Source organism: Macrotis lagotis, chromosome 8, assembly GCF_037893015.1.
Source record: "Macrotis lagotis isolate mMagLag1 chromosome 8, bilby.v1.9.chrom.fasta, whole genome shotgun sequence".
NCBI classification, from domain to species: Eukaryota; Metazoa; Chordata; class Mammalia; order Peramelemorphia; family Peramelidae; genus Macrotis; species Macrotis lagotis.
Window position 1 is genome coordinate 19,166,129 of NC_133665.1, and position 12,111 is coordinate 19,178,239.

Genomic DNA, 12,111 nt, shown 5'->3' on the forward strand with positions numbered 1-12,111 from the left:
GAAAAAAACTTGAAATTAGCGATTTTCATAGGGCTGCACAGCTAAGAAATGCAACTAAGACTGGGTAATTTAGATTCAGTGACCTTTTTTTGTTTTTTTTTGCAAGGCGAATGGGGTTATAAAGTGACTTGCCCAAAGCCACACAGCTAGGTAATTATTAAATGTCTGAGGCTGGATTTGAACTCGGGTACTCCTGACTCCAGGGCCGGTGGTCTATCCACTATGCCATCTAGCCATCCCTCAATAAAATTTTAAAAATACTATGCTTTCCAGTTGATCTATTACCTTATCTCCAAATAAGCCTACATTATCTTTAATAGTTAGAATGTATACAATTGTAAACATATATGGAATCCAGCTTACTGTGAGCACACAACTAGTATAGATTTTATAAATGAAAGATATTGACAGGTTCCAGAGATATCATTTGAATCAGTGGTTCTATAGTGTGGTCCAGGGATCCTTAGTGGTCCTTTAGATCTTTTCAGGGGTTCTGCAAGATCAAGACTAGTTGCTTGGGGCGGCTGGGTGGCGCAGTGGATAGAGCACCGGCCCTGGAGTCAGGAGTACCCGAGTTCAAATCCAGCCTCAGACATTTAATAATTACCTAGCTGTGTGACCTTGGGCAAGCCACTTAACCCCATTTGCCTTGCAAAAAAAAACCCCTAAAAAAAAGACTAGTTGCTTAATGATACTAAGACATCTTTATTTCTAAAATAGTATTAATACATATAACCTAAATAAAAGCTCTTTAGGATAAGGCTCAATTTTTAAGAGATCCTGAAAACAACAACAAAAAAAATTTGAGAACCACTGATTTCCACTACTGATCTTTCTCTTTCAGATAAGACCCAAAAGGATTCTTTGAGGAGACAGGAGCCTGCTGTTCCGCTGACCTCCCCCTACATTCTTGCTCTTCCCTTTTTACTTGAGAGAATCATACCCCAATTCCCATAAAGAATTTTGCATGAGGAGAGTCCAGATTGCTATGAAATAAATAATTGGGGTAAGGACCTAATTGGCGCCTGATTCTCTAAATAATGTAATTCTCCCTCAATCGTTGCAGTTCTGGACAGGCTTAGTTTGCACACCAAAACACAGGTAGTGACATTTTGATGGATTAGGGTTTTTTTCCCCCAAAGTTTATTGATTTATTTTGGGCTGTCATCGTTTTTCCAAATGTATTCCACCTCCCTCCTCCCTACCTTGTTGTCCTTTGTAATAAGATTAAAAACAAAAATAGCAAAACGGAGGAGCAGGCCACGCTCCACATCCCCGCAAAGGCAGGAGACAGAGTTTCTCAGATCGTTTCTGGGACCAGGTTCGAGCATCACAATTAGGGGTTCGGTGTGGGGGCGGATCTAAGTCCGGTCCAGCTTTGCTGTACGCTGCAGCGAGGCGCCGCTGCCCCGCGCGCCTCCCCGCTCCTCCCCGCTCCTCTCAGACTGGGCGCCCTCCGCCCCGCCCCCAGCGGCGCACGCGCCTGCGCGACTAGAGAGGGCCGGCGCCGCCGCTCCCGCCTCGGAAGGTCGCGCTCGCTCGCAGGCCCTCCCTCGTGGCCTCTCGGACTGACAGGCAGCACGTGGGAGGGGCGGGGTTTAGCGAGTCAAGTTCCGAGTTCGGAGGCGACAACCCGAGTACCGCTTCCGGGGCAAAGAGTCGAGTGGCTCGGCTGTCCCCATGGCTGCCCCGTTGCTCCACACGCGGCTGGCCGGAGCTCCCACCGCAGCTGTCAGCGTCGCCGCGCCCGCCCCGGGCTCCGCCGGCAAGGCTCCGGGGACTTCGAGGACGGGGTAAGGATGCGGGCCGCTGTGCCTCCCGCCTCGGGGTGACCCGCCGGGCCCGGGTGGAGGCGGCGGGAGGTTGGCGCGAGGCCGAGCCTCGGACCGGGACGCGGCGTAGCGAGCCCCGGGAGAAGCCCTCCTGCCCGGGCCGGCCCTAGCGGCTGCCGGGCTTCCCCGGACCGCGGCGACTGCGCCCCTGCGCGCATCCCGGGCCGGACCCTGGAAAGGCCGGTGGCCCTTGTCGAGGCCAAAGACGGCGGTGAAACGCCCTCCCAGGCCCGGTCCCCGCGTGGGCCCAGGGGGGCACAGAGAGAGGCATTTCCTGCCAGGCCGCGCTTGTTGTGTTAGAAGTCCCCGCGCGTGGGTGTCTCTGCGTGTATGTATGTATGTACACGCGCACGCGCGCACATCCGGACACGCGTCACTACAAACATCAAGCCTTGTAAAGGGATCGTCTCGTCCACGGTTGGTTTATAAACAGTGTCTCAGTTTGACGTCTGTTCGTGAACGTGGATGATTTTTTCATGGCCACATTTGCCGGGCCGGATTGTTTAATATAGGGCAGTGGGGCCAGTCCTGGAGAAGACCCCATGTTCCTCCTTCTGAGTTCAAATCCGGCCTCAGACACTTTTTAGCTAACCCTCGGCAAGTCGCTGAACCCGGTTTGACTCAGTTTCTTAATCTGTAAAATGAACTGGAGAAGGAAGTAGCAAATCACTCCAGTCTCTGCCCAGAAAACCCCGAGTGGGATCAGGAAGAGGGCATGACTGTACAAGAAGTGCGTAATGCGCACTTTGTGCGTCACTGTCCTTTAATAAAACTTAATGTTAGAAGAGTTATCACTGAAACTTATATACTGTTTATTTGTAAAATCAATCTTATCTAGTAATTAAGTGTAAGTAAACTTGAAAATCTCCCCCCAGAGAGATTCAAAACGCCTTTCTCTGTGTGTGTTTGTATGTATGTGTGTATTCTGTATTTGTGATTTAATCCATGTAAGAGAATTTCTCAGATGAAAAAGCTAGTACTTAGGACAGTACCTGTTACCTAGTAGGGGCATAATAAATGTTAATTAATTGAAATTTCCCCTCCATCTTTACTATAAATTAAAGTCCTAGAAAGTTCCCTAAAAGTTAAGTGACTGGCAAATGGTTACATAGTATATTTCAGAGGCAGGACTAGAAGGCAAATCTAATTCAACCAAAGATGGCATTTTCTCTATTCATTATGCCATACCACCTCTCATAAAATACACCCATACCTCACTTGAGGGGAGGTGGGGAGGAAATGAAGGAAGGGCAAACCCCAGGGCTGGATTGGGGAACAATCAGGGAGAAACTTGTAGAAAGTGATCCTTGATCTGAGTTTTGAAGGAAACTGAATATTCCCAGGAAAAATTGCATTTCAAACATCGTTGGCCAGCTGGTGTGAAGGCACTGAATGTTTGTTAGGAACAGCCTTAAAATCACCAGAAAAAAGTCCTGTTAGATTGGATTGTAAAGTGTAGGGAGGGGAATAATGTTATAAGTTATATAAGTTATAGATTGTGAAGGGTTTTTTTTTTTATTAAGTTTTTGCAAGGTAAATGGGGTTAAGTGGCTTGCCCAAGGCCACACAGCTAGGTAATTGTGAAGGGTATTAAATACTAAACAGATAAAATTTGTATTTGACTAGAGGTAAAATAATAAGATAATGAAGATCTTTTTTGAGCAGGGGAATAATATGGCATCTTTATATGGAGGTCAATATTATTAAAGGAGAATTGAGATGAGACAGGGAGACCAATTAAATGAATATTACAATAGTGCAGGCAAGAGGTAATGAACTAGGGATAGTGGTCTTGTAAGTAAATTGACATGGTTTAGAAAGAATTGGGAAAGGAATTTCATTAGTATAAGGAACCTCAGGTGAGGATAGTCCCTGTTGGTCATGCAGTATGCCCTTTCTTTACAACTTAAAGAGTCCTGAGATATTAACTGACTTGCTTGGTCACAGTCAGTATGTTTTAGGGGTGGGACCTAAACTAGGGGTTCTGGCTTCAGGACTCTCTTATCCATTCAACCATACGAGTTTTCTTTGAATGACTTCACAGTGTTTATTATAATTTTGCTGTGTCGAAATTCCTTACTAAATTATATAATCTTCTTGGGACCTAGGACTATGTCTTCTAATATCCTTAATGACTTCAGTATTAATGTTGAGAAAATGTTAAATTTGAATGACTGCCTACATGTTTGCACAGAAAGTAACAGATTTTCTTTTTCTTTAAAAGAATGTATTCCTTATTAAAAGAATTTAAATTTTTCAAAATTTTGAATGATTTTTGTTTAAGTTGCTTGTTAAAAAATAAGTTAGGTTTAGTTAATGAGGAAGAGAAATTAATGAGAATGCTTTGACTTTTGAATGATTTGCATTGTTCTCTATTTCAGTGTTTTAATGTCTTAGATTTTTTACTTTTTAGAATTTCAGACATGCTTGCATTGGAGAAGGACTTTCTCAGTTCTCCACCAAGAAAAGCTGTTCGGTTTGGTGGGACTGTGACAGACATCTTGCTAAAATACAAAAAGGTAAAAAAAAGTTGTACTTTTGTAGCATTTTAATTTGAGCTGCTGTCAGATTACTTAAGCTACAAACAGGCAATTTTTGTGTTGGCTGCAATTTTAGTTGACATTCTGTCTAGTTAATATTATGTTAAAGTATCTGTACATATAGTAGTCAAAATAGATTGATATCGATTTTTTTATTAGAAAAAAATTTTTATGGGAAGATAATACCTGGCAATTTAACTGTAAATTGGAGAACGGGCTAATTCTTTTCCTGAATTAAGTCCTTTGCATGTGGAATGCAAACAAAATCTTTACTTTAGCAAAAGGGTATTAAATCTGCTGTCCATGGATAGATTTCAGGGGGTTTTAGTCATTTAAAAACATTTTGAGAAGTCCATAGTCTTTGCCAAAGGTGCCCCTGACGAACAAAAAAGGCAAGAACCTGTGCTTTAGCAGAATGCCTTGCAGGTTTTTAGATGTAAACAAATTCCATAAAACACCTTGTTTTATGTGAGTTTAAAAAAATTTTTTTTTTAAAGTAGTATGATTGTTAGTTTTTTTTTTGTTTGTTTGTTTTTGGTTTGTTTTGGTTTTTTGCAAGGCAGTGGAGTTAAGTGGCTTGCCCAAGGCCACAGCTAGGTAATTATTAAGTGACTGAGGCCAGATTTCAACTCAGGTACTCCTGGCTCCAGGGCCAGTGCTCTATCCACTGCACCACCTAGCTACCCACCAAAAGTAGTATGATTCTTAACAGAAAGGAGACGCAATAGTTCTAGGCAAGGGTTTGAAAAGCTCAATAATTTTCTACCTACTTCTGAATTAGAGCTTCACATGCAATTTTATTGCAAATTTTGGAAACAAAGAATATAAGACATTCAAATAAAATTTAAAAGCCAAAGATATCATCTTGGTATTTGAAGGATCAGGTGTAACTTTAAAATACTCTGTCTTCCAAATGCTGGCAGAGGACAGTTCTCCCTTTCATTCATCATAGGACATTGAATTAACCATAATAGTGATTTTATAAACCAATCAATTGTGAGAATGATATAAATGTTATTGTATTATGTCAGATATTTTGGTAGAAAACAAGAAGTATAATCCCTCCCTTCCTTTTTTTTTCTATTTAAGGGGGATACAAATGATTTTGAGTTGCTTAAGCACCAATTATTAGATCCAGATATAAAGGTAAGACATTTTATGAGAGATCTGTTTAAATCTGGAATAATATAATAATTTATTGACCAGTAAACCTTTGCTTTGGTCTCTCTCAATTCAAATTGGATCTACAGTCTGCTGTGAGAGTAATCTTCATAATACATAATAAATTTTCAGTGGTTCTTTTTTCTTCATTGTGTTTTGAATAGTCTAACCTCATTTAAGTTCTTTAAGAGCTCAAATCTATTTTGTCCTCACAATAATAACATTGACATAATGCTTCATAATTTTGCTTTAAAATGCAAAACATTTTATCTCCTTTTCCGTTCTTCTTGCATTCAGTATATTAGCCAAATATTTCTTGTACTCCAGCTAAACCAATCATAGTTAAGATTTCCCAAACTTGTTTTACTTTTTCCTGCTTGTATTCCTTTTTCTTCTGGTGGTATCTAGACTTGAAATGCATTCATGTCCTATCTCCATATTTGGATCTCCCTCCAATCCTTCAGGACCAATTCAGGTACCTTTTCCTTCATGAAATCTTCTATGACTTCCTCTTGATGGAATTTTTGACTCCTGTTATGAAAATCTTCAAATTTGTTTTTTTTTTATCATATGACATTTAATATTTAGGTCAGGTATGTATGTTGAGCTTATTGTGGTATATAGTGCAAGATTTCATCTTGATCTCATTTCTGACAAACTTCCATTTTTCTGGGAGTTCTTATTAAATTAGGAGTTCTTAAGTAATTTATGTTCTCAGGTAAATTGAACTTTAGATCATTGAGTTTAATACTGATTTTTTTTTCCTACTAATTAATACTGATTTTTCATTCATTTGGGCTATTCCACTGATCTGCTTTTCAGGTGGTACCAGATTGTTTTGAAGATGATTGCTGAAGAAGTTCAGTTTTCTTTTAATTTCTCATTTGTTATATCTTTGAGATTTTTTGATCTTTTATGCTCAAACTGAGTTTTGTTATGTTCTTGTCTTACTCTATAAAGTAATACTCCTGTATATGGCATCATTAAATCTGTAAAATTATTTAAAATCATTTATTATATAGGCATAACTCCAATCATGAACACTAAATATCTCTAATTAAATTTCTTTAAAGAATGATTTTGAGGGGCGGCTAGGTGGTGCAGTGGATAGAGCACTGGCCCTGGAGTCAGGAGTACCTGAGTTCAAATCCGGCCTCAGACACTTAATAATTACCTAGCTGTGTGGCCTTGGGCAAGCCACTTAACCCCATTTGCCTTGCAAAAAAAAAATCCTAAAAAAAAAGAATGATTTTGAGTAGTTGAACAAATAATAGGATTTTGCACAAACAAAACCAATTCAGCTAAAATTGAAGAGAAGCAGGTAAATGGGGGAAAAACTTTGCAACTTGTTTTTCAGATGTCTCTTTGCTAGGATTTTTAGAGATTTGAGTAAAATTTATAAGAGCAGGAGCTATTCCTTAATTGATAAATGGTCAAAGTGCTTGAATAGGCACTTTTCTGAAGAAGAAATGCAAGTTATCATTAGCCATATGAAAAAATATACTCTTAAATCACTAATAAAAGAAATGGAAATTTAAAAAACAAACTATCCTGGAAAAGTTTTTGGAAAAAATAAACATTTTTGAGAGCAGTGCCCTAGTACCTTATATGTAGTAGATGCTTAGGTTTTTTGGGGGTTTTGGGGTTTTTTGGGTTGGTTTTTTTTTTTTTTTTTTTTTTTTTTTTTGGTTTTTAGGTTTTTGCAAAGCAAATGGGGTTAAGTGGCTTGCCCAAGGCCACACAGCTAGGTAATCATTAAGTGTCTGAGACTGAATTGAACTCAGGTACTTCTGACTCCAGGGCTGGTGCCACTTAGCCGCCCCAGATATTTAGTTTTTGTTAAAAATTTAATATTTTTGATAATTAGAAAAATTGTTTCCCTTTTTAAACCTGCTAAAATATGCTTTTGATATTATAAAGTTAGGTTTGTTTTGGAGAAATTTAAGCTCCTTAGTATAGTTTTTAAATAGAGCATTAGCTTCAAGTAAGTAAACTAATAATGAAGACAAATTTATGGATTCAGTTCACCTATAGGACAATTAGGTTCACAAAGAATATTTGTTTCCCAGGCAGCTTCCATAATTCCAACTAGCCATGTCTCCAATGTGTGGTTAGAAAGGTTGCTTTGAATCTAGAAGGCATGCTCAAATAATGATGGGTTATTATCCTCTTTGTATTTTGACACCATCCAATAATTTAACTCACCTTCACTTGTTTACCTCCTCCCATCCCTTTCCTAATAATGTTAACATTAAAAACGGGAACTGTGAAATGGAGAAGGAAAAATGCCATAGGGAGAGAGCTGGATTTCAAGTCAGAGGCCCTGAGATGTAATACTAATTTGCTACTTCTTTTGTGGTCTTAGACAAGTCACTTAACCCTCCCTGGGCCTGTTTCCTAAGCATTGTATAGTCATTAGGGTTCCTTCCAGATCTAAATCTACAATCATAAATCATAAAGCCAAAATTTAACTAGACTACTTCAAGAATGAGCTAGTGGTATTGAATATTTTAGAAAATGAATTTACACCTATTTATTGAGTACCAACTATGTGTGGGAGACTTGGGACATAATAAAATTTCTAGATTTTGAATATCACTTAATCATTAGTCATACACTATATGTAGATTTAGAAAGTATGAAAATTAGACTATGTTTATAGCTGTAATGCTTTAGAATACACCTTGAAATATGTTGTTTTGGGGGAAAATTGTCCCTCTTATTGGGTTTCTTGTAATGTGACTCTTATTCCTAAAAGTACACCACAAGAAAGTACTTGTGAAACTAGTTTGTAATATTAATATGTTTTCAAGGCAGGTTACTTCTTATATAAAAATTTTTTTCAAATTAATTTTTATTAAAGATATTATTTGAGTTTTACAATTTCCCCCCATCTTACTTCTCTCCCCCCCCCCACAGAAAGCACTCTGCCAGTATTTACTTTGTTTCCATATTGTACCTTGATCCAAATTGGGTGTGATGAGAGAGAAATCATATCCTTAAAGAAGAGACGAGAAGTCTAAGAAGTAACAAGATCAGACAATAAGATATCTGTTTTTTTCTAAATTAAAGGGCATAGTCCTTGCAATTTGTTCAAACTCCACAGCTCCTTATCTGGATACAGATGGCACTCTCCTTTGCAGACAGCCCAAAATTGTTCCCGATTGTTGCACTGATGGGATGAGCAAGTCCTTCAAGGTTGAACATCACTCCCATGTTGCTGTTAGGGTGTACAGTGTTTTTCTGGTTCTGCTCATCTCACTCAGCATCAGTTCATGCAAATCCCTCCAGTCTTCCCTGAAATCCCATCCCTCCTGGTTTCTAATAGAACAATAGTGTTCCATGACATACATATACCACAGTTTGCTAAGCCATTCCCCAGTTGAAGGACATTTACTTGATTTCCAATTCTTTGCCACCACAAACAGGGCTGCTATAAATATTTTTGTACAAGTAATGTTTTTACCATTTTCTTCATCTCTTCAGGGTATAGACCCAGTAGTGGTATTGCTGGGTCAAAGGGTATGCACGTTTTTGTTGCCCTTTGTGTTGCCCATTATTTAAATAAAGATTTGTATAATTGCTGAGTTGGAACTTTCTTTGCTGTTGAATTTTCTGATTTATTAAGAAGTCAGTGACTAAGGAATTTGTTTTAAAAATTATATATATATATATATATATATATATACACACACATAGATATAGATAGATAGATGAAAAGTAGCTTTCCTCAGAATCTTCTTTACCTTTTTTAAGAATTAAATTGAAAATTTTTAGTATCACTGCCCTTTGCAGTGGCTAAATTTGAGAACTTGTTTCTAATACATGAATATTGTTATTCCAACATGTAGCTTCATCTCTACCTTACTATTCATTACTATGTTGTTTTGAATTTAAGCTTAATTAGACTTTTTTTTTTATTTGTTGGATTTCAGGATGCTCAGATCATTAACTGGCTATTAGAGTTTAGAAATTCAGTCACATATTTGACAAAAGACTTTGAACAGATTATCAGCATTTTATTGGTAAGTACTATCTAGACATATCTTCTTTGATCTTTAAAAGAGAAGTGAACCAGTAGGGCTAACATGGAAATATGTTTTACATGATTGCATATGTATAACATATATAAAATTGATTTCCTTCTCATTTCTTGGGGAAGGGAAGAGAGATAGGGAGCGAATTTGGAACTCAAAAAATTTTAGGGGGCGGAGCCCAGATGGCGACAGAAGAGGATTGTCTCTTAGGTGCTCTCTCTAAAAATTTATAAACTAACTAAATTTTCAAGAGACAGCATCCACAGAGAGATCTACTGAGGCAGTTCTCCAGCCCAAGGCTCCATTTCACTGGGTTAGAGGGGCGGCCCACCACAGAGAAGGAACTTCATCTTCCTGGAGGCAGCCCCAGGGCTCTGGGAGCCGTGGCTCATGGCAGCGGGGTCAGTTTCCTGACCTACACTTGGGGAGCACTGGACAAAACTTGGGGGATCAGTGGTGGGGGGGACCTCTGCCAGAGCAAGCACATAAAGCCCAGTCCTCAGGGCACTTAGCTAGTTCGCAGCTCAGATCCAGGAACCAGAAGCAGGAGCCCCTAGAGTGTGAGTGCTGAGCCTAGGGAGGGGAGTGGAGAGAGACTGCCAAGCTCTGTCCTCTGTCCCTGGAACAGGACTCTGGGGCTCTGAACACATTCAGATCCTGATCGCAGTCTAGGTTCCCCATTGAACAGCAGGACCCCTCCCCCCACCTCAGCCCTGTGGCAGAAGGGTGCCCTTGTAGTCATTCACAGACCAGGAGGGAAGACAGAGCCTCACACATGGAGATCCTTGTGGGGGGATGTCCCAATAATACTCAAAAGCTCAGGAAGCATCCCAAAACCAGGCACAGGCTGGAGAAATGAGTAAGCAGATAAAGAAGAGGAACACCATTGAGAAATACTTTGCCTATGATCCCAAGAAGGATCAAAACACTCAATCTGAAGATGAGAAAGTACAAGTTCCTGCATCTAAAGACTCCAAGAAGAACAGAAATTGGGCTCAAGCTATGACAGCTCAAAAAAGACTTTGAAAATTAAGTAAGGGAGATAGAAGAAAAATTGGGAAAAGAAATGAGAGAGATGCAGGAAAAACATGAAAATGAAGTCAGCAGCTTAGTCAAGGAAATCCAGAAAAATGCTGAAGAAAATAACACATTAAAAACCAACATAGGTCAAATGGATAAAACAGTTCAAAAAGTTATTGAGGAGAAGAATGCTTTAAAAAGCAGAATTGGCCAGATGGAAAAAGAGATAAGAAAGCTCTCTGAGGAAAACAAATCCTTCAGATGTAGAATGGAACTGAGAGAGGCTGCTGATTTTATGAGAAAGCAGGACACAATACTTCAAAACCAAAAGAATGAAAAATTAGAAGAAAATGTGAAGCATCCCATTGAAAAAAAACTGATATGGAAAACGGATTTAGGAAAGATAATCTAAAAATTAATGGAATACCTGAAAGTCATGATCAGGAAAAGAGCCTTGACATCATTTTCAAAGAATTACTACAGGAAAATTGCCCTGGTATCCTAGAAGCAGAGGGCAAAATAGAAATGGAGAGAATCCACCAATCTCCTCTAGAAAGAGATCCAAATAAAACAACCTCCAGGAATATTATAGCCAAGTTCCAGAACTCCCAAGTCAAAGAGAAAACATTGAAAGCAGCCAGAAGGACACAATTCAAATATTGTGGAGCTACAGTCAAGATCACACCGGACTTAGCAGCAACTACATTAAAAGCTCATAGGGCTTGGAATATAATATTCCATTAGGCAAAAGAGCTTGGAATGTAACCAAGATTCAACTACCCAGAAAAACTGAATGTCCTCTTCCAGGGGAAAAAGATGGGATTTCAATGAACCAGGGAAATTTCAGATATTCCTGTTGGAATGGCCAGAGCTGAACAGAAGGTTTGATCTTCAAATACAGGCAGGACTCAGGTGTAGCATAGAGAGTGAAGAAGGGGAAAATATGAGGGACTTAATGATGATGAACTACATGTATTCCTGCATAGAAAAATGATACTGATAATACTCATAGGAAACTTCTCATTTAATAGAGCAGGTAGAAGGAGCTTTTATAGATGAAGCATAGGAGAGCGCTGAATTTGAAGCTATAATGTGGTGTAAAAATGGAGTCACTAGATAAAAGGGAAATGTAATAGAGAGAAAAAGGAGAGGTGGAATAGGGTGACATATTTCATATAATAAGATTTTTTTATTACAGTGAGTTATTGCAATGATATGGAAGGGGGGAAGGCAAGGGGGAATGAGGGAATCTTTGCCCATATCAGAGGTGGCTAGGAGAGGAAACAGCATATATATACTCAATGGGGTATAGACATTTGTAGTAAGAAGGAAAGAAGGGGGACGGGGGAAGGGAGGATGTGAGTGATGGAGGAGAGGATGGACCATGGGGGAAGAGTGGTCAGATATAACACATTTTCTTTTTTACTTCTTGCCAGGGGCTGGGATTGGATGGCCTATCCGGGACCATAGGGCTGGGTGGATGCTGGGCCTAAGGGGTGATATGTGGCTTTGGGGCCTCTT

The 12,111-nt window shown here is 39.4% G+C and overlaps 1 protein-coding gene across 1 annotated transcript in view; it reads left to right on the forward strand.

The window, feature by feature from the left end:
* Window positions 1-1,663: 1,663 nt before the first annotated feature.
* Window positions 1,664-12,111, forward strand: part of RRN3 (RRN3 homolog, RNA polymerase I transcription factor) — a 45,466-nt gene continuing 35,018 nt past the window's right edge. The window contains exons 1-4 of the mRNA XM_074196466.1: window positions 1,664-1,793; window positions 4,246-4,351; window positions 5,462-5,518; window positions 9,469-9,558. Of these exons, the coding sequence (XP_074052567.1) occupies window positions 1,681-1,793; window positions 4,246-4,351; window positions 5,462-5,518; window positions 9,469-9,558 (366 nt within the window). The 5' untranslated portion in view covers window positions 1,664-1,680. The remainder of the gene's footprint in view (window positions 1,794-4,245; window positions 4,352-5,461; window positions 5,519-9,468; window positions 9,559-12,111) is intronic.